The 23,277-nt window shown below is 45.4% G+C and overlaps 1 protein-coding gene across 1 annotated transcript in view; it reads right to left on the bottom strand.

The window, feature by feature from the left end:
- The window catches only part of OSBP (oxysterol binding protein), a 1,428,945-nt gene that overhangs the window by 1,118,487 nt on the left and 287,181 nt on the right, over positions 1 to 23,277 (bottom strand). Inside the window, exon 3 of the mRNA XM_069628826.1 lies at positions 4,626 to 4,876. Within this exon, the coding sequence (XP_069484927.1) occupies positions 4,626 to 4,876 (251 nt within the window). The remainder of the gene's footprint in view (positions 1 to 4,625; positions 4,877 to 23,277) is intronic.

Raw genomic sequence — 23,277 nt, 5'->3', positions numbered from 1 at the left:
AAATGATTATGTATTTGCTATGAAAATTCAGAAACATTTTTACAAATATAGTCATCCACTTTGTAAAGAAACTCAGTGTTATCCAAAGAGTAAGGACACATGGAACAAAATCCACCTTTGTGGAAATTCGATATTTTGTTCTGTACAATAATTAAGAAGTTCTCAGAGGTTTTCAAGGGCTGCATAAACCTGGAACACAACCTGTTTAGTGTCGGTGCCCTGCTAAAAGTAACAGTTGGTTTATCACCAATGTATTCTCGTACTCATGTGTCCATTTTTAACAAATACCAGTGTTTAAGAATTATGTACAATACATTGCTTTCACTACTATAGTTTGTGATGAGTCTCACCATTTGTTTTTTAGATCTGCTACTATTCTTTACATCTGTCATCAGGTTCCTAGTTTTAACAGTTCTTTCTCAAACACTGCATTTACACTACAATTACGTCTGGCTCGGATCATTTCACCCACCAGAAAGTTAATTACACGCCTTTGATGGCAGCCTTTATAATGCAGGGTTGCATTAGGTTAGGCAGAAACCTGTGCAGTTCCCTTAGGGAACACTGCAAAAGATTTAAGACTACATTTGTTGGCAGTAAACCCACTTGGTAGCAGTCTGTACCACCCAGATTTACCTGGTAGCTGTGGCTGAGCAGTCAGACGTCCCTCAAGAAGAGTTAGACAGTATGCAAAGTATACACAATAGGCACCCAGATACAATAATACAAGCAAACACTGACCAGAGCTTTGGTATCAAAGTATATAATCATTTATTTAAAAACACACGGTTTGAAACACTCCAGCACTCTTGTTGTCAAATATTCTAAACACAGTTACTATTGTAATATATACACCCCTTTTCCCTTATCAGATAACTCACAGTAAAACACCACTTATTTTCATACAGAGGTGAACGCTTAACTAGATGGCACTCCAATAAGTTTGTGAGAAAGGGGGGGAGAAAGACAGAATATGGAAAGGTACACCACTCTAAGATTCAGGAACACGGTTAGCAAGGCAGAAGAGCAAAAAGTCACTGGTGAGTCAAAGTCCAAAGGCTGGGCCCACTCTTAGAGAGAGCAGAGCACAAATGCGCCCAAGATCACACAGTTATACTAGGCTTTGAAAGTCTTGCAGAGGGTTCAAAAAGAGTTTAGAGAGGCTTAGGAAAGTTTAGCCAGGGTGTCCCCAGGCTAACCCAGGTTCGAAAGCCGGGGGCTAAAGCTACCCCGTACAGTCGGTAGCAAGGGAAGCCAGGCGGGACACAGTACCTTAAGTGGGAAGGATCCTCCAGCGGTGGCAGTTGTTCCTGGTAGTGGGTGCAAGTTGCGTCGTCGTCCAGGGGAAGAGAAGATCTCGCCTTGGAGGAAAGATGAAGGTCGTTGCACTACCAGGGAAGAAACCAGCCGTGGAGTTTTCCGGTTAAAGGTGGTACCTTTGTTTCGCGGTCGTGGTAAAACGTGGTATCCCGGTTGCCGGGGTGCTTAGCACAGACAAGGCGGCCACGAGGTACGTCGGGAAGGCGAAAAGATGGTGAAACTGGTTATCCCCACCAGTCAAAGGAAGAAGACTCTCCGGCGGGAGATCCCCTCTGTCGTTGGGAAAAGTGGTGAGACGGTCCAGCAGGACTCCACCGGTGGTGGTGTCGTGGCAGGTCGGCTCAGCTTCTCCCTCGTCGGATTATTAGGTCCTGTGGTGACTTCTGAAGTTCCAGTCCCCAAAGCCCTGCTTTTATGCAGAAAACCCCCATTCACTCAGCCTAGCTGTCACTCAAACATGCTAAGTGGTGAGCCGGCCGGCTCACCACTTGGGCCAATCAGGACGGAGTGCGACTTGAGTTGCCTAGGCAACTCAGTCCAGGGTGCCTAAATCCCCCTCCACCCCTCCAAAGTACCCCAGACAGTGGCACCACTTTGGAGGGCTTCTGTGGAGAAGCCCACCAAAAAGTGGAACAAAGGGCTCAACTTGGGTTGGAGTCACAGAAGAGAACGCAAACGCCATTTTAGAATCAATTTTTGTCAAAAAAATACCAACCGGAGAATTAATATTAATTAAATAAACCGGCGGTATGTTCGAGGCTACCGTAAATAATTAAATAAAGATAGTAGCCTAAAACAATGGGAAATCCCATAGGAAAATATTTGCGGTTGAATATAAAAAGTAGTATCCACTGCCACCAGCCAAAACTCGATCAGGGGGGACGGAGACATGCCCCCTCGACTAACAGACCCTGGGGCAATTGAATTGCCCCAGCCAGTACGTCCACAATATGATGGTTTGTACTGGTTCTGTTCAGAATTTAAGACTAGTAAAGTCAATGGTGACTTTACATGCCCTGGGAGGCAGTAGTCATGCCCAGGGTATGGAGTCTATACTGGGGGGTCACTTTGCCACCCCTGTGTCACTGCACTGAGGGTGCTGTGTAACAAATATCACAAAAACACATGAAGCCCTATGGAGTAAAAGACCCCATAGCCCATTAAACACATCTAGATTCAAAGAAACACACTCAAATCATGCCCAAGAGTGAGGGTAAAAGAGTCTCACTCTTGACAGGAGAAAAAAATGAACCCCAAAAATCCAGCAAAGCTGCTGGGGGACTCATTAGGTTAGGAAATTCAGCCTAAACAGAGAATTCTCTCCAACACATTAACCTCAGTTGGTTTATGAAATGTGCAGTATGGATTGTATTCTGTTTGATGCAAATAATGAGATCCAAGAAATTAATTTCACAACTATGAATATGGCCCCACCAATTCTGATACAAACCAGTTACTAATGAAATTGAGCAATATCAGTGGTGGTCCCAATCCTACCCCCAAAGGACACAAGCAGAGACCCTCTCAAAGAGTCCCAGTTGCAGGTTTGAGACACAGTAGCGCCAGAAAGAAAGGAAGCCAATCAGAATTCAGGCCCATGTAAAAAAAATGGTGAACCACGGCAGAAGAAGACCTCCAGAAACCCATGGCCAAGAAACCCAGGGGACTCAAAGTTAAATCCGAAGAAACCCACTAACCTAGAGGCAGGTACTCAGGGCACCATTATGAGAATGTGGCTCAGGAACGGGCAAACTGCCCATTAGGTACATGTTTTTTCCATAGTTTTTGTTTGGAGTCTTTTTACTCCCTATTTTATTTTTTGGGCGTATTTGCCAATTCTTTGGGCTTAAAAGTGCCCAATACACACCTTTTCTGTAGGGCTACCTTACAGCATCTATGTTCTAGGAACGATATGGGCTGCCATAGGTCATGATAAAAATGGTTGCAAGGAAACTTGAGTAGAAGTCCATCCGACCACAAAAACATGTCAGAGATCCAAGAAAACCAAGAGGAGGAAAAACAAAGCGTTTGTGGGGGGCGGGGGCGTCAATAGCATGGCCTGGCAGAGACCCTGAAGACCAATTTCTTCCAGTACAGCCGCTTTGAACCTACGTGAATGCAAACTGTCCCTAGGCCTGTACTTCCCCTGCACAAGCTCACAGGGTCAACACAAACATTCTTTGGGGTAAAACAAAGTTAGTCATCCAATGGTTCTGGGCCCAAGCCCATTTAAAAGAATCGGTAAAGATCTTCAGTAACCAAGACGAGCACATCCTAGAATGTTTGAGGCCTGGGTCTAGTTTAGTTCTTTCTGACGAAAGCACCTTCCTTAGTCCTGCTGTGGAAAGCTTTGGGGGGGTTGGTCTAAATAAAAGGATAGCGAGACAAATATCCTGCAAGAGTTCCTCCCTGAGCCAGCTGGAATTAGTCAACAGGGCAGGGTGCTGTAGAATAGTACTGCTCATAAAGGCCCTAAACACCAGCAGAGGAATCCAGGCAAGAACCAATGATGAAGTATCCATCTAACCCGCATGAGTGGTTTATCAGTCAGAAGTGGGCTCTGCCTAGACAGTCCATGTAAAACATATAGAGAGGAGTGTGTACACAAATTAGAGGACGTCTGGTGTAAAGAAATACCTACATTGCATGTAGGAGCCCAAAAAGAAAGACAAAAAAAAAAGATTTTAAGGAAAAAGAGCATGTGAAGCTTACTTACTATGCAAACAGCCTCCTCGGCCGGTTGTAAAAGAAAAAGGGTTGACAAGTGCAACTGGAAAGCCAGTGAGTTGGTCGAGCCAGGCACAGGACTGATTTGATTGAATTGTGTTGCCATTTCTTTTGTTTAAAACAAGAAAAAAAAAGGGCGAGGTCTCATTCATTCTGGAAAGAATGCCATGCATTTTGCAGAGAGGTGAAACAGTGTGCCGGAGTAAGAATATCAAAACAGTGCTGCAGGTAAAAGGGAGTTTCTTGAAGTTATTGGGAACAGATTGGATCTAGTTAACCTAACGAGATCAATAGTTCTATTTGGGACATTTCAAAAAATGTCCTCTCGTGTGAAGATCCTTGTTATGGGGATTTATTTACTGACAGTTTGTGGTAAATTAAGGATGGGATTAACATAACGGAACCTAGATCAAGAGCAGGAGCTAGCGGCTTTCTTTCATAGTCAATAGGTTTGCATCAATGAAGTAGAGGCAGTTGTGGGAATGGAATAAAAGCACTGGTGTAGTCACAGTAACAGCTGCAACTTCATACCACCCCTCACTGCCCAACTAGTGAATAAGACTGGTTTTCATACTCACATTGATCATGGCATTAGAGGTGATGCGGAAGAGTGTGGCTCGTTCATTGACTTGCTTCATCTTCTCATTGCTCTCAGCAGGAAGCTTCAAAGACTCAAGCTCACTTAGAGAGCGCTGCAGAGCAGTTCCATGCTTCGCAATCAGGTCATTGCAGGTACTAAGGTCCTCTACTTTGCTCGACAGTGTGCGTAGAGTGGTGTGCAATTCTGTCTTGTCTGTCTGAGAGGTGGGCTCTTCATCTCCAGATTCATCTTAAAGGGAAGACCAAAATGAAAGTAAACAAAGGAGAAAAAGAGGGAGCAACTTAGATCAATTTTCTTTCAATGGTAATCTTCTTCCTGCTCACAAAATATCCCCAACAAGACCAACATATAAAAGCAGTATTTTGCCAGCTTTACTCTGTAAAAGGAATCAAATTCCACAAATAAAACAAAAAAGTGAAACACAAACATTCCACCTGCTTTCACCAAAACCGCTCCAGGTATACTTTTGGATCAGTGGTCCAGCAGAGCAGTGGTATAGAAAGGAGCTCTAAAAATACTACATGATAAGAAGAGGAACTTCAAGATAAAAACTGATGTTTAAGTTTCCAGAATTACAAATAAGGATGGATGACAAAACGTTAGGTTTACCGTTAAAGTATATTTTTACATGACCAATTTAAAAAAAAAAAAAGGCAGTTGCTTTATATTTCCTAAAAAAAGAAAAGAAAATCATAGTATTCCCAATTAAATATAGCAAGCAAAATGCTACCACTTCATAATCTTATCTGGAGGCTTCACATAAACAGTGCACTTTATGGCACGCTTAAAAGTCAAAACATGCCACAGGCTGTGGCTGCAGGAGGGTGATATCTATGTCATTCAGGTGTTTTACAACATTACAATTCAGTATCTCGTTTTCTTCAATCTTCACCAACACAAAATGCTCCACCAACAGAGTCCAGGTTTCTAGGAGGGAATGGCTAATTTATGCTGCAACAGGAAAGGGTTTGGGCTCCATGTTTGTTCAAGGATAGGCTTCTTCCATCACACATCTAATGGCACTCAGTGATACAAGGCCACACCGATCGTGGTTTAGAGCTTTACAAAGACTGAATAATATACACAATTTTTCATCAATCTTTTGTCATGTCCAGAAAAATTTACCGTAGTCTTTGGTGAGAAATTCACTTGTTTAACCGCTGACCCATAAAAAGAGGCACATCTTTTAAGTGGGATAAAAGTCACGCCCTGCCGTTAATGAGATGATGTAAAATGTAGGGTTCATGATCATTCCAGCATGCAGCTCCCTACTAAAGAAACATATGATTGGGTAACAAACCTCCTCTATGTTGAGGCATTTGTGCCATGACCAGCTACATCAATACTTTAAGAACCACAAGGCTAGGCAGTACATGAAAAAGCAACTTGTGAAAGCATGGGAAGTGAAAAAGGATGGGTGCGAGGACCTGTCTAGGTTGCACCAGTAAATTATCTTGGCATGTGGTTCTTTTGTGCTAAGGCTTGAGTCTAGAAGAGTGGCACAGTGTTACCGTTACACCCAATTCCAAAAGAAGAATAACACCAAGAACAAAGTCCAGTGACGTTTCAACTCCTGAGTTTACTCAATTGTTATACTAAATGCCTCCTTGAGAAGTACAACCAACCATCCAAAATTCTAGACACGGGGGTTCCAAAAATAGTGCTTTAAGGATTCAATACAAAATCCTATTGAACATTGGTACGTATCGGCTTCTGCACTGCTAGCATTAAGGTGGTATCTCATTGCGACAGACTCTCGAAAGTCTGCAATTTGGTTGATTCGATGCAACACATACATCCATATGTGTGTGTGTAGGTGGGGGGTAGATGAGTAGGGAGGTGGGGCAGAGGAGAGAGAAATCGATGGGCATACCACTGCCTCTGCATTTAAATGAAATGGTTGAATTCAGGTCGACCAAACCTAATCTACCAAACTGCAGACATCTAAAAGAAAATCTTTAAAACACAGAACACAATGAGCCACAAGCAGTAAATGTGCAACAAAGCATTCTAGTTCTCAGACAAGTAGGTTCTGCTTAAAGGTTCTTTGTCGATTATCTCAGTGCTTTTCCAGCCCTAAAATATGGCTACACAATAATGAGGTAAAAACAGGTGAACAAGGATTTCAGTTTGGAATCAAAGTCCAAAGGTAAAGTAATTCAACAGGGTAAATCATTGTAGGCAGATTTAAAAAGTTGGGGGTTTTCCGACAGAAGGAGATGGTTTTCCCATAATGTTAAAGCTCTGAATAACACATTTTTGGTGTCAGAGCCTGGAACATCAAGAGGTTACGACAAAGACATTGACAGGAGCAACATTTAGTCTGCAAATCTCTGATGCATGCTTCGGGTTCCCTATACTGAGAAAATACTATAGCACATTTATGTTGCCAGTCAGAAGAAATTGGATTGAATTCTATTAGTGGGATAACCGTGAACGGTGGCTTAGAACCCTGGAATGATGCTTCTTTTGTACAACTGTCATGCAGGCGACTATGGGTAAAATACTGGTAGAACTGCAGGAATGAAAGGAACTGCAATTACGTGTTTCATGGCACACCCAATAATACAAAAAAAGATATTCGAAAAGCAGGATAACTGTGGGTGTTCCGAGGGTCTTCAATGTCGCGGCAAGCTAATCCTCACTTTGAACACTTAGTCAAAATACAAGCTGAAGGGCAGAGAAAAAGATAGACGGCAAACAATGAGTAGACGCCCATCATCTTTGAATGCCTTGTCCTTTTTGGAAATCTTAAAATATAATCTTTTATTTATAGTGCAGGCCTTTTGGCCTCTAGGCATACATCAATACTATTTTTTGGGAGCCACTCTACACATCCCAGCCCCCCCTGGGCAGGTCATTTTAGTGTGCCTTGAATGCAGAATAGGCTTGCAGCAGCACCTGCTGGTTTGGGACCGTTAGGTCATTTGGGGGCATGTTAAGCTGCTATTTATTCTGTCTACATGACCAGGTACTGTATTCTTTAGTGCTTTGCTCTCCATTCTGTCGTTTGTATGAATGGAAATCTCCTACTCTCAATGCACTCAAGCTTTTATAAAAAAAGATCTAGTATTCCCTTCCTTTGAGATACCCTCATTACTTTTCTGTAACCAAATTACTATCTACTAGGCTAATACTGGCTCCCCTATGATCAAAACATTACTAATAGTCTATCATAACAACAAAATCCTTGTTAAGAAAAAATAGAACACAAAAGTCAATACCGTTTGCTTAACGGGAAACTGTAACTAGCTCCAAACCCATTGATAAGCCAACTAATTAACCTACTCTGAAAAGTCCCTAATGTATGATGGTACAACATACATTTAAGTGGGCATCCTCCAATCCGAGCAAATATGTCATGGTCCTCCCCAAGGCCTGCTCTTTAAGAACTCTTAGCCCCCTTGGAAAAAAACACTTCATGTCAATTCTCTTATATTCGGCATCATTCTTTTAAACAAACTTCTAAGAAGGGTGTTAATGCAGCAAGGTTACTTCATGTTAATGTTAGCAAATCGGAAGCTCACATGGGTACTGAAAGGAAATACTTTTCTGCTCCACTTTTAAACTGTCAACCAGCTTTAGCCTGTCCATTGGAGGCTACGGAAGTTACGTATTTTTTGTCCTTACACTTTCATTTTAACCAAATCTTGATTTTCGCCATCCTTCGTTATTCACTTTGATGAAATTGTACCCAATGGGCTTTGTGCCTTCATGTGGACTGAATCAGCAAGATAGGTTTAGCCTGCAATATGCAATTTTATTGTATGAATTTGACATAAGCTGCTGTCGACTTTTGAACTACTTTCTTTCTCTGTAGTCTTTTTGTCTCAAGACAACTGTCTCACTTTAGTTACCATCCCTCTGGGCCAACCAGTACATTTTGGATGAATTCTCTGAATTGTTATCTCTAGTAGCAGACTATTCAAAGAAATTATTTTCAGGAGATTGCAATTTACCCGAGACAAATTATTTTACAACTCTTTAGTTCGATTTCAGAAAGGCGTTTCCCCTGTTTCAATTGCAAATTGTTTTAGAATCTAACCAGGTACAGTGGAAAATGTTTAGCTTCATAATAGAAACAGATGGACCTGACCTTTTTCTTATACTATTCCATATTGTTTCACACATTTCTTATCGAATTAGCAGCCCACCATTGACAAAACTGGCAGCTGTAATTTATCCAATGTCGCTGCATTACATACTGCTTTGAATCATGCTGCCTCTCAACATAGTAACAATGATGGCACAGAAGAACAAGTTACTTACCAACTGTAACATTCTTTCGACTGGATGTTCCTCCCATGTATTCCTCATCTTAGATATCTTGTCTACCAGCTTTGCTGCTTTGGAAAAAAAAACTTCACCACAGGGCACTGTGCTCGAAACTGCAGAGTTGTAGTCCCTTGAGGGCCGCCGTCGAGCCTTGACATCAGCCATAGTATAAAGGGCTCGAGCCGCGCCCGTTAGCTCAGTTATGTTTTTATGGTGTTTATGGTTGCATCAGTTGATCAGGCTTTCAAAGTCCTTCGGTTCTTAAGGAAGTTCGAGTGCAACTGGTGTAAACTGCATGGAGGGGTAGGTTGGGAGTGTTGATGAGGAGTATGTGGGAGGAACATCCAGTCGGAAGAACGTTACAGTTGGTAAGTAACTTGTTCTTCGAATGGATTGTGTCCTCCCACGTATTCCTCATCTTAGATAGGCTCCCAAAGCAGTAAGAATTTGGAGGAGGGAGTACCAGAGATTTCAATCATGGACTGAACAAAGGATGGCTTTTGGAAAGAGGCCTCCTTGATAAAATATAGAGTCCAAGCAGTAATGTTTAATGAAAGTGTGCATTGACAACCAAGTGGCCGCTGCACAAATATCCTGCACCAGAACAGCCCTCTGAAGAGCCGTGGAAGCTGCCATGCCCCTGGTTGAATGAGTCCTTAGCCCCATCCGGAGGCTCCTTCCCAGCCAATTCGTAGCACTCCGAAATTGCCAGAATTATCCATCTGGATAGAGTTTGTTTAGACACTCCAAGGCCCAATTTGTGTCCAGTATATCCAACAAACAGTTGGTCACTTTGTCAGAAATTTGCTAGTCTAGAAATCTAGAAACGCAGCCCTTTTTGGGTACAGCATGTGCAATATCTTCTCCTCTTTACTTGCGTGTGGAGGAGGGTAAAAAGAGGGTAAGGTAATTTTCTGTGACAGGTGGCAATCAGACTATTTTAGGTAAGAATGATGGTTTGACCTTTAGAATGACCTTGTTCTTATGGAAAATGGTGTGAGGAGGCTTACAAGAGAGCGCCTGCAACTCACTCACCCTGCGGGCTGATGTTATAGCCACTAGCAAAATTGTTTTCAATGTGAGGAGCCTTAACGGGCAAGAATGGAAAGGCTCAAAGGGGGCACACATGAGAAATTTCAAAACTAAATTTAAATCCCAGATGGGTACCTGAAAGGGTGTTGGAGGGTAAACATTTGTTGGTCCTTTTAGAAACTGGGTAACTAAAAAGGCATTTTAAAATAAGAAACCTCTTCAGGAGCGCTTAAAAATAGATAGTGCGGCTAAATAGCTTTTTGTCGAACCAACTTGGAGCCCCAAATTGGCAGTGTAAATGGAAAGAAAGTACTGTAGGAGTATTACGTAAGAATGGATCCACATTCTTATCCTTGCACCAGTTACTGAACTTGTTCCAATGACACCGGTACAAGGATTTTGTTGCTGGCCTTCTGGCTGAAAGCAAAATCTCCATTACGTCATCCGGGAGGTTCCAATCCTTATATCTCAGCCTCTCAGAAACCATGCGTGAAGGCGGAGTGTCTTGACCTCTGGCTGGAGAACCCGACCTTCCACTTGCGAGAGAAGATCCTCTCTGTGGAAGATGTATTGGAGGGCAGGTGGACATGTCTAGAAGGTCCGGGTACCACGTCCTCCTGGCCCAATCCGGGGCAATTAGGATCATGGATTTATGGAACTTTCTCAACCTCCCGATTACATGAGGAATCACAGGGACTGGAGGAAACGCATATAGGAGTGGAAATTCCCAGTCCACCACAAATGCGTCCCCTATAGCTCCTCTCGGAAGAAATTCCCTTGAGCAGTACAGTTTGCACTTCCCATTGACACTGGTCGCGAACAGATCCACCTGAGGGGTTCCCCAAAGGGCGAAGATCTCTTGAAGGACTTCCTGAGCTAGTTCCCATTCATGAGAAACTGTGCTCTGCCTGCTCACAGCATCCGCCGCCGTGTTCTGCTCTCCAGCTAGGTGAACTGCCAACAGAGAGATTCCTTCTTGCATTTCCCAGAACCAGAGTGCATTGCCTCTCTGCACAGTGGTAGTGACTCTACGCCTCCTCTCTTGGTGAGGTAGTACATGGCACTGTGTTTGTCATTATCAGGACATTCTTTCCCCGTACAGAGGGAAGAAAGGCCTTCAGCGCTTGTCTGATTGCCATCAGTTCCAAAAGGTTGATGTGTAGTTTGGACTCCGATGCAGACCAACGACCGCTGATTGTCATATCGTTGGTATGAGCTCCCCACCCCGTAAGTGAGGCATCCGTCACTACTGTCATCTCCGGCCATGGTTGCCAAAAAGATTCTCCCTTGAGGATATTTTCCTTGCAAGCCCACCATAGAAGATCTTCAGCCACTCTGGCCGGGACTTGCAGAAGATCTGACATATCCCCTGAAAATTGGGACCATTGAGTCCTGAGGGCCCATTGAAGGGATCTCATTCTCAATCTGGCCTCTGGCACCAGAAAATGCAGGATGCCATGAGGCTATGCAACCTCATAAAATCGAAGGCCGGCAGATATTGGGCATTTTGAAGCCTTGTTACCATCTGCAGAATGTGGTAATTTCGCTCCTCGGGAGGCGAGGCTTTATCCATGACTGCTCTGATGAATTGGAGTCTTTGGCGTGGAATCATTTGTGACTTCTTGTAATTGACGGAGAAGCCCAGTCTGCGTAAGAAGTGGCAGGTCATGGTCAGATGTTCCCGGGCTAGTTCGGGTGAACTCACCCTGATTAACCAGTCGTCCAAGTAAGGGTAGACATGAATTCCCCCCTCCTGAGACTCACTGCCACCACAGCCATCAGCTTGGTGAAAACCCTCGGGCGGAGGTCAGCCCAAATGGCAGAACTCGAAACTGATAGTGAGAACCGCCAAACGCGAACCTTAGGTACTTTCTGTGCTTCATATGAATTGGCACATGAAAGTAAGCATCCTGAAGGTCCAATGAAACCAGCCTATCCTGAAGTTGAAGAGCCTGAAGGATCTGAGAAAGGGTCACCATCTTGAACTTGTCCTTCCTGAGGAATTTGTTCAAATTTCTTATGTCCAAGGTGGGTCTCAATCCTCCATCCTTCTCGGGAATGGGAAAATAAGTGGAGTACCAACCCTTGTTCCTCTACGCTACAGGTACATGTTCTATTGCACCTTTCTCTAGCAGGACTAAAATCTCCTGCACAAGGAGCGCATCAGGAATTTTGACAGAATTGGTTCCCGGTGGATGATCTTGAGGTATTTGTCGAAAAGGAAGGCATTAACCATGGGTCACTATCTCTAGGGCCCAGGCATCTGATGTAATGCCCCACCATTCGTTCAGATACCAAGTGATCCTGCCTCCGACCGGGGTCTTGTGGGTCAAGACCTCAGAGTGGCTTTACAGCGGCTGCAGCAGTGGCTGAGGAGGTAGTAGCCGCTGCTGGGACTGATCTAGCACCTTTCCCTCTTCCACCATGAGGGTGTTTTCTCTGTTGGCCTCTTTGACTGGCCTGTCGCCTCCCTCTTCCAAAAGAGGAGTAGAAAGTAAAAGGGATGGCTCCTCCAGGAAGATGACCCTGTGTAAGAGTGTTGCTAAGGCCGCCTTATAGCGGCGCAGAGTGATTTAGCTGCCACTTTAGAGATCTGCAGCTTTACCAAGCTCTCGTCCACCTTGGTGCCGAACAGCCTCAAGCCGTTGTAGGGGAGGACTGGCCGCGAGACCCTCCTCACCTACAGCCTTCTCCCCAGGTGAGGACCATGACTCGATGGGCGTCCCCTCATGCCACCCGGGCCCAGGTGGAGGAGGGTTCACCCGCCGACGACATTGCCCACACGTATCCGTTCCCTGCATATACAAAAATTCAGTTAGGCCTAGAAGCCATCTTGTCTAGCAAAGATGGCGTACGCTCAGCACACTGTAGCGCGGCCCCCACCTTTGGAGGGGTTTTCCAAGCATCCCTGCCGCCGCAGCACCATGGTAGATCCGCTGCGAGCGCGTTCCCATGAGAAAGCCGGGTATGAGCTAACCCGAGATGCTAACACTGTAACATTTCGTCGTTCACAATGTAATACTGCATCCCGTGCGACCTGGTCCGCGAGGCCAGGGCGACGCAGAAATGAATTCAAGTAGTGATACTAGTGAACTGCTCTTCTTAAACAGAATCTGCCAACTATGAATTAGCCATAAAAGTGAAATGTTATATGACTTCACATTGTGACTGTACTAATGCTGCTAGATCACAGAGAGAGTGTCTTTAAGTCATATGTAGACACATGAACCCCTATATATCGTCTTAAGTCACCCATAGTGGCAACCGCCAATCTCTGTGGTCCATAATATAGTTCTACCTCATGTACCGTCGAATGTATATAGATACTTAAACACTGCAGTACATATAATACCATGTAATGAAAAGGTACTCGAATCGACTGTATTAAAGAAATGTGTAACAAAATCGAAATATAGATGTGTGTTTAAGTAAGATCAAAATAAGGCAAAACATTATAAAAGTTCTGCATTCAAAAGTCAGCAACGCACGAGGAAAAAACCTTTGTGAATATATGCAAGGCCATTCTCCCTCCCACCCTACGAAGCCTGCCAGATAAAGAAGCTAAGGCATGTGCCGCGCTCCCTCACCTCCCCCAACCAAGCTGGAGCCGCTTCAGAGAGTCAGAGGCCCCGGTACCGCACCCAAGGCCACAGCCCGCCACCTGTGTTATTTACAGCACAGTAATAAACCCACGTTTGAGTCCACAGATCTACCAGCACCCTCTCGTAAATCCCACAACCCCCCTAGACCACCCCAAGAATCATGACCCCGTGCAAAGCTGGGACAGGACACAGAGACCCATTTATATAATCAGCAGACAAACATGTATCATTCGGCCCAGGCCCCAGAGCCCAGCCCCTCGACCTAAAATACCGGTCAATAGGACACAGGTAAATCTCACCCCAACCGACAACTACCAGACCTCTCACGAGGTGCATTCCTCATGTGTTGCATTTATTTTATAAGATAAACTGCTGAGCGATTTATTGATGAACTTAAATGTCTTCTCTTAAATAACTGCAGTGTGCATGGCCTAGGGCAAACGAGTCAGGAAAGGTATTCATCTTTGTCACAGGCAGCCCCAGCATACCAACACCGCCCGGATGACCTCAAGCCGGCCTGCCAGGCCCAACCCTACCACGAGGCTGACCAGTGACGTCCTCCCACCCGGACCAACCAAGCTGCAGCAACACCTATAGTTAGTCGACGCCACCCAATCCCAATTAACTTGTGCCCCCTATAGTGTGTAGGTTCTGATGACGTTTTTTGTACTAGAAATACGCCTGTCTTTGCTATTGTCAGACAGAGCGCTCTCGGAGGTTGCAGAGTTCTTTGCATGCCATATTCTTTTGATAAACTCCCACTTACGCTCACCCGCACTCTGTCTTGGCCTTATTCCCATTACGGGAGTGTCCATTATTGTCTCCCATTGCGGGGAGGATCGTGCTAACTTGGGGGCGCTTCCTTTCAGTGGTGACCCCGATAGCGTGATATCTCCAAATTATTTTTCCTAACTCCTTTTTAACGACCCCCTTGTGGCACGAGAATCTCCGGTCGAGAAGGGATACGCACGGTGAGCCGGCTCCGGGAGGCTGCCCGCCAACGGCGACCGGCACAATAAGAAGTGCGCACTCAATGAGAAAGGGTACGGGATCCCGATTGGAAAAAAATCCCCTTTGAGTGCCGCTCGCCGGAGCCAGGGGCTGACCGTTGAGTTACCGGTGACACTGCCTGGACGGACCCAGTTTCGGAGACTATCGGCTCAAGACGGGCACGTGAGTACCGAGTGCGAGCGATCATAAAGGGAGAGGGAGGGGAACTTGTGAACAGGAGAACGTGGGCAGGTAGAGGAGGGAATCACGGGTGTCTACTAAAGACAGGTCTTAAAACTTTCTTTATCTTTTCTTTGCATATGGCCATTAGGAGTAAGAAGTAAGTGAAGAAGTAGAAGTGACGGGAACCTAGCTCCGAAAGGGGGTGGAAGGCGGCGCCGCATAGTGCTATCTAAACTAGTACTGGGAATATATGAAGAAGTAAAAAATAAGTTATTGGTGTCTGGCAAAGGGAGACACTTAGGTTTAGTAATTGCTACTCTTTCTATTTCTTTTGTTTCCGTTCTACGGGGTAAGGGGTGAAAGTGAAAAGGGTATAAGATAAATATACTTGTGGAAGAACTATAAGGTAGGGAGCACATTTGTAGGAGTGGGGGTTAAGTAGTAGCACGTACAGACGTGAACACAGTAACCATAGCAGAAAAACAGGGACAGCTGGCCAGGGAGGAAAGGGAGGAGAAAAGTGAGGTGTGAGTGGGAAAGCATTGTGAGGGGTGCGCGCACCGTGTGAATAGTGAAGAAGAACGACTGACCGCGAGGGGGTGTCAGAGTGTGGACCATAACTAGCAGGTGGTTGATTGTGAATGAAAATTGCGCGGGTTTGAACAGGGATGCGAAGAGAATGAGGAATGGCGAGTAAGAAAGAATGTTAGTAGTGAATTTAACTTGCGTGATATCATTGAGAAGTCTGCTCTTGCCTGGGCCATAAAAATATACGTAGACATATTTGTACGTACTCAAAAGTAAAGTAGGTGAACACGGTCAGTGCTATTGATTTAGAATATGGGGGCAGAAACTCCCTTGTCACATATTTGTACGAGCTTACCGGGATACGCTGAACGAATAAAGAAATACCATGATCAATGGGTAACAGAATTAAAAGGGGAAGGATTGCCCCAGATTTGGCCTGAGGGGGGGTCTTTTGAAAAAAGCGTCCTAGATATGGTACGAACGTGCATTCATCTCAAGTACAAGGGCAAACAGTGGCAAAACAGGAAGGAGATATTAGATCTCTGGAGACTATTTGAGGAAATACCCCCACCCAAAGCTCCGCCGCCAAATGTCGATCTACCTTCCACCACAGATAACCCATTGATGATTCCAAGAGAGGAGAAGGAACAACTAAATACAGAACAACCTGTAGAGGTGATTAGTTTGTACCCGATATTACATAAACCGGCCCCCGCAGCAGGATATAGTGATCCTACTTATGTGCCTCCCCCTACAACTACTACACCCCTAAGACCAACAGCCCCCCCACCATACGAAAGCACTAGAGAGCGTGCCCAGAGAAGCGCGCAAAGAGGGGACATAGAAAAGCTAACGAGCGACTTAGAATCAAGGCTCTCGATAGCAAAGGATGAACTCTCAAGAATAAAAGACATATGTGAGCGTACAGCAGGCACTCCCACTCGATCAGGACGTGTATCCAGAACATCAAGTGAAAGTAGAGAAATTGAGGAAGGATGGAAAAAGGGTGAAATATTGTTCAGAATAGAGGAAGAACCAACAAGAATAATACAGGTGGAAACACCAGAGGGGAGCATCGGTGATGTGTCACGGCAGATAGGGATCAGAGAGGACCTGCTATGTGATGTCCGAGGCGAAGTAGATGAGAGTGATAGGTTGAGCATGGCAGTAGGAGGGGAAAGCGAGGAGCTAGACGGTGGATGCTCACTAGGAACAATAGATGACGAGTGGATGGGGCGACTAAGGAATAGAGTGGGGAGGATGGCGCCACTGGGGTCAGCAACGACCAAAGTGGGTGAGGGCGCCACGTTAAAAGGAAAACTACAACTTCCACTAATACACAGAGGGGGAGGAAGACCAAACTACATACCCTGGGCCCAGATGGATAAAGCTAATTTGATGAAGTTATTGCCCCCGTTGTCCGGAGGGGCGAGCAAGTGGATATATGCATTCGAGAAACATACTGCCGGCATACCGCTGGCAGTAGGCGATGTGAAAAGCCTACTAGTATCAGCAGTAGGAGATCAAGCAGACAGGGTATGGGTTAAGGCTGGTTTCCCGGCAGTGACATTAGATTGTGACCGTCATGATGGAGCGTCTTTTAATACAGTGCGGGCACGGGTTTGGGATGCGCTGCGGGAGACGTTCCCAGATACTCCAGATTTACAATCAGTAATGCAGTGTACAATGAATGACGGGGAGGATGCTATGGATTACATTCTCCGGGTGCAGGAGATGTGGAGAGCGGAAACGGGCACACCCTGGCACCAATCCACATCTCTATTTTATTTTATCATTAAGAGGGGACTCCCAAAAGAGGTGCAGAAGGCACTCGATAAGATAGCGGGCGTTGAGGCAAAGGGGTGGCCAGAGATCCAAAGTATAATAGTGCACCATTGTAAAAGGATAAAAGAGAGAGAGAGGGAAGTAGCACAGAAAAGGTTGGCAGACGAGGCAAAGTTGGTACAATCAAAACTGGTGAAGGTTGCAGCAGCGGTAGCGGGGCTCCCACTCATGAGGGAGGGAGAGGAAGGAGAGGAGGGGCAAATAGCAATACAAGGTAGAATAGCAGCAAATTGGGCAGGGCAAGGACAACGACAGTGGACTGAGCAGGAGCAGAACGGAGGTCCAATGTGGCAAGAGTGGGCCCCACGAGGGAGTAGAGGTGGGTACAGGGGCCGAAGAGGAGGACAAGGGTATGGAGGAATGGGAGGAAATGGGTGGCAGGGTCCTAGAGGCCCACAGGGGAGCTGCTGGAATTGTGGGAGATGGGGACATTATTCAAGGGAGTGCCGAAGCAGACAAAACAACGGGTTTCAGGAGACAGAGCAGTACGGTCACCCCCACCCAGGAAGCCCATACGGCCTCCCCATGGGACAATACCAGCAACCAGAAAATACAGGACAAAGAAGTAACGCACAACTACACGGACATCAGTATAGAACACAAAACCACCCACAGAGTAATGACAATATACAATACACGCCAGGTAACACTTTCGCCACAGTAGCCAATGGAGCGCCTGCCCCCGCACCTTATAGCGGCGTGTCAGTAGTTTCGGGGAACATTTTTGATCAAGGGGGGGCAATGAGACACCCCGCATAGGACAGCCCACAGAGAGCACTTGCGTGTCCAGTACTATCTACGACCCACAATGCATCAGAGGAACCATTGGTAGGAGCGCAGATAGGAGACAAGCAATTCATATTCATGGTGGATTCGGGAGCGGAAAAATCATGCATTAAAGAGGGCTGGTTCCCGTTATCTAATAGAACTTTAGAGACGCAGGGGTTCTCTGGGGCTGTAATTGAAGTTCCTTACACAGAGGTATTGGATGTGACAGTGGGGGGTAAAACAGTGAAAGCACCCTTACTGTATTATGAACGCTCGCCCATTAATTTGCTGGGGAGAGATCTCTTAAGTAAACTAAACATGACAATATCATTCACAGAAAGTGGTATCGTGTGTTCAACACCTGGCATATGTCCCCTCCGCATAATGGCAGTAATACATGGCCACACAATCATGCATGAGATCAGAGGGGTACCAAGAAACGAGGACATGTTTATTGAGGGCATGAGAACATTAGCTCTTATAGTACCAGAACTAAAAAGAATGGATTGGAGGATCCCAGCCGAATTCCTTTTTCGCCCCATAGTGAGCCCCGACACAGCTCCCGGGTCAGTGCTATTGTTGGATTTACACGCAGTACACGTGTCAGCAAACAGAATATGTGTGATTGGCATTGACATGGAAGGATGCGAGTGGCGGACAGTACTGTGTACAAATGCAAATATCCCACTGCGGGAGCTATCGGACGAGGAGCTATTTTCCGACACTGAGAGAGATGGCGAAATAGTGATGGAACTAGCAATGCCGTGCGACATTGTAGTTACAGCCAGAAAAACTCAAGTTGAATTAATGGCAGTAGTAGGAGCACCACATGTATTTTTTGATGACGACATGAGGTTAGTACCCACTAACATATGGACAAATGGCCCCCATGATGTGGGGTTATTACATGGGGTTCAGCCTGTGGTAATAAAACTGAAAGAGGGAGCAATTCTACCCCGGGTAAAACAATATCCATTGTCACGCGAAGCAGAAGAAGGGATCAGAGAGACAAAATATTCGCACTGTTAGCGCAAGGAATAATAGTGCCCTCAAACTCCCCATGTAACACATGCATTTACCCGATTAAAAAGGCGAAGGGAGGTTCATGGAGGATGATACAAGATTTACGCCCACTCAATGATGTGATTCAGAAGGAGTTCCCTTTAGTCCCGAACCCGGCGACAATACTATGCAACATTCCAAAGACAGCGTCCCACTTCACAGTCATTGACTTGAAAAATGCATTTTTTTCGATTCCCTTAGCAGAAGAGAGCAGGTACCTAACAGCGTTTACACTAGGGGGGAGGAGGTTCGAACATTGCAGATTACCACAAGGATATTGCGAGAGCCCAAGCATATTCAACAGGATACTACATGAAGATCTGGGGAACTTGTCTGTAGAAAGCACGGTGATTCAGTACGTTGATGATTTGTTGGTTTGTGCACAAACTGAGGAAGAGTGTAGAAAGGATTCTATAACACTCCTGATCTTATTGGCCAATAAAGGGTACAAAGTGGACAAGGGCAGGTTACAATACTGCCTGACAGAGGTCCTATATTTGGGACAGCTGATATCAAAGGATGGCAAGCGGATTATACCAGACAGAGCACAGGCAATTAGAGCAGTTGGGGAGCCCAAAACAGTAAAAGAGATGCAGAAATTTCTGGGTATGTGCAACTACTGCCGAGCATGGATATTGGATTATGCAGCCTACACGAGGCCCTTATTACAGGCACTCAAAGAAGCACAGCAGGAGAACAAACACATAGAATGGACAGAAGAAATGAACACATCATTTAACTCACTGAAAGAGCTGATATCGAGCGCTCCAGTACTGGCAAATCCAGATTATGGGCGCGAATTCTTCCTGTTCTCGCACTGCAAAGGAACACTGATGACAGCAGTGCTGACACAAAAGACATCGTTAGGGCACAAGCCACTGGCTTACTATAGTGGCACCCTAGATGCAGTAATGCAAGGTCATTTCGCGTGCGAGCAATCACTAGCTGCAGCCGCGTTCGCCATTGAAAAAAGTGCCACGATAGTAATGGGCTGTCCTGTGACACTATTTGTGGAACACTCACTCTTTGCAATATTAGAGCGATCAAAGAGCACATTGACAACACAACGCGCCACAGCATATGAAATAATATTGTCCAGTGCAAACATACATATAGTAAGATGCAAAACAGTGAACCCAGCCACATTCATCACAGAGGCGTGCACCATAGAAGACATGCAAAACCACAACTGTGCAACATACACAGGTGACGAAGGTCAGGACCAGGTGATTTTTGAGAATGCCCTCAACGAAGGAGAGGTGTATTTCGTGGACGGGTCAGCCTCAATAGACATGGAGACAGGAGAGAAACATGTGGGTATGGCAGTGGTACGATTAGAGGAAGGTGAATACGAGACACTAGTGCAACACCGCCTCCCATCACACTATTCAGCCCAAGCAGCAGAATTAATAGCACTAATAGAAGCATTGCATGCAGCTAAGGGATGCGCAGTGACAATATATACAGACTCAGCATACATGACAACAACAGTACACGGAGGGCTGGCACGGTGGGGGCGGAGAGGGTTCCGACGAGCAGATGGAACACCGGTTCAGCATGCAGAATTATTGAAAGAACTGATTGAGGCCCTGCAAGAACCAACGGCAGTGGCCATCGTAAAATGCCAAGCCCACACTACTAATACAGATCTTATATCTTTGGGGAACGCGGCAGCAGACGCCGCCGCCAAAGAAGCTTCATATTTCCAGAAAGGTGAGGTAGGAGAGTACATGTTACACCAAACAACAAGCCAAGAGGTCCCCACAGGATACAACATGATGCCCACACAGGAGATAATAGAGCTGCAAGAGGGAGCTAGTGCAGAAGAAAAAGTGCTGTGGACTAAAAGGGGATGCAGCAAATCGCCGACAGATTTATTGTGGCGACAAGAAAGCTCAGGAAAAGCCGTGATGCCAGTCACATTGTTAGAAATAGCATTTCAACAACTACACTTTCCCGCACACAATGCAAAACAACACATAGTGGCGGAAATACAAGAAGATTGGTTTGCACCTTGCCTCCAGGAACACATCACAAGGCTGGCTTTGGAGTGCACAACATGTCAAATTTACAATTCAGGTATGACATTGCGCACGTTAAGAGGTACGATACCAAAACCAAATGGCCCGTTCAGAGAGCTCCATATTGATTACGTAGACATGGGAGAAAGATGTAATGGGGCTCGTTACATGATTGTGGTTGTATGACCATTTTCAAGGTGGGTGGAGGCAGGTCCCTGTGCGCGCCCTGATGCGAAGGGCGCCGCAAAGTTCCTAGTACGGGAAGTGTTCCCGCGCTGGGGAATTTGCGAAGTTATTCGCTCAGACAATGGCACACATTTTGTTAATGAACTGTTCAAAGAAGTGACTACGTTATTAGGAATAAAGCACAAATTATGCTCGATTTATCATCCTCAAAGTAATGGCGTAGTGGAGAAGATGAACGGCCTGCTAAAAAGTAGATTGTCAAAACTGTGTTTTTCCCTTAAAAAGACCTGGATGTACTGCCTACCCTTGGCCCTGTTCGAATTGCGCAATCAGCCAAGCAAAGACCACCATTTGTCCCCGCATGAGATCGTCACGGGAAGGAGAATGCACACAGCGCACTCGCCTCTCCGTGAACGTTCTGATGCACACAGAAGCGCAGCAATATTGGGAGAGGAGTTCACAGAGTACTTGAAAAAACTTACACGGGCAGCACGCATTATAGCGAAACAACTCGCCCCCCCCTCTACAAGAGAGGAGGGGAATACAACAGAACGGGTACCACTGCCTGACAGGCAATTACAGCTAATGCCAGGTGACTTTATTTATGTCAGAAGTTTTGTACGAAGGTGGAATGCGCCACGGTTCCATGGCCCTTATGAGGTAGTGTTTTGCACGCCCACAGCAGTAAAGGTAAAGGGCCTAAGATACTGGGTGCATTTGACAGACGTACGTAGAGCTTATAGCGCCGTGGAAGGTGAGGTGCAGGACGAGGCACAGGCAACAGCAGACAGTGGTGTTATGGAGAATGAGTAAGGGTGATTTTGTGTATGTGCAGCGATTGACAATAAATGCAAATGATCACATGGCATTCGTACGAAAAAAGAAAAACCGTGGTCTCTCATTTCTTGAAATTTTTCTTTCTTTTGAAGAAGATTTTATATATATATTGTACAATGATCTAAACGTATTGATTGCAAATACCCTTGTCTGTGGAAACAAACCCTTCCCCTACCCACGCCCATGCTTTATGAAAAGAAAAAAAAAAAAAAAAAGGTTAATAACGTCCGGGAAATGTTTACATGTCTGTACTTAATGCACTTTTGTATCTTAAACAGGAATTACCATGGCATCTAATGGGCAGCCTGCAACTAATAGATTTGTTAGGATTAGAGAAGTGTTGATAGATAGACTTACATATTCATACGAATGCGGATTGTCAATTTGTGTTATTATATTTTTCCTATCAATGTTTTGCCTGGTGACGTATTGGTTTATAGCGTTCATCTCTATCGAGATGACCGAGGGGGGAGGGGGGAGTAACATCACCCGAGCTCTGGGGAACAATACAACTACAAGTGTAAATATAAAAGAAGGTGATTTTTTACTATGGAATGGAGCACACTTTGTATGGGGTTACTACACCGAACCACCAACTGTCGCCCCGTCAAACTCAAGAGGTATACAAACAGAGATGGAAAGCAACACAATGTCCACACCTGAAATGTATAGCAACCCCACTACCCTCCCCACCCCATTAGAAGAAAGTGATTTGTTGTTTATTGAGGAAGATGGGAGTGTTATAACTATGACAGAACCTAAGGAAACATATCAAAAGTTTGACAAGGGGGGTGGGGGGGAGGAAGGGGGACCCATTTTTTCACTTACCAAAAGCAGACGTAGGAGAAGCAAGGATAGTAGGCGGACAAGAGAGACAAACAGGAGGGGGTATGATGAGTACTATGGGTTAGGTTTAGACAAAATGGAAGACCCCCGGCACCCCCACCAAGCAAATAAATGGTATGCTGATATGAGTGCCACAGCAAAACAAACGACAAATGAAAGCTGTTATGTCTGCTCGCTTATCCCCCATGCATCAGGCACACCTAAAGTATTGTTGCCCAGAGAATTGCCCATTGTAGATGCCCAGTGTCTCCTTCATCTCACGCTATGCCGAATAAAAAACACCTTCCAGGCACACAGCGTCACTTTCAAGATTATACAGACGGAGAAAACGTGCTATCCAAAAGCAGCTGGAGTGGTATGTCTCAAAGAACCATTTTTTGCGATACAAGGGACACTATTTTCTGAAAACAAATGGAAAGATGAAGAAGTACTGTGCAAAGCGGAAGCACTGAGA

The sequence above is a fragment of the Ambystoma mexicanum genome, chromosome 12 (genome assembly GCF_040938575.1).
Source record: "Ambystoma mexicanum isolate Mex_15411 chromosome 12, UKY_AmexF1_1, whole genome shotgun sequence".
Classification (NCBI taxonomy): domain Eukaryota; kingdom Metazoa; phylum Chordata; class Amphibia; order Caudata; family Ambystomatidae; genus Ambystoma; species Ambystoma mexicanum.
Note: the sequence above shows the minus strand (reverse complement) of the source record. Positions and strands in the feature narration are given on the sequence as shown.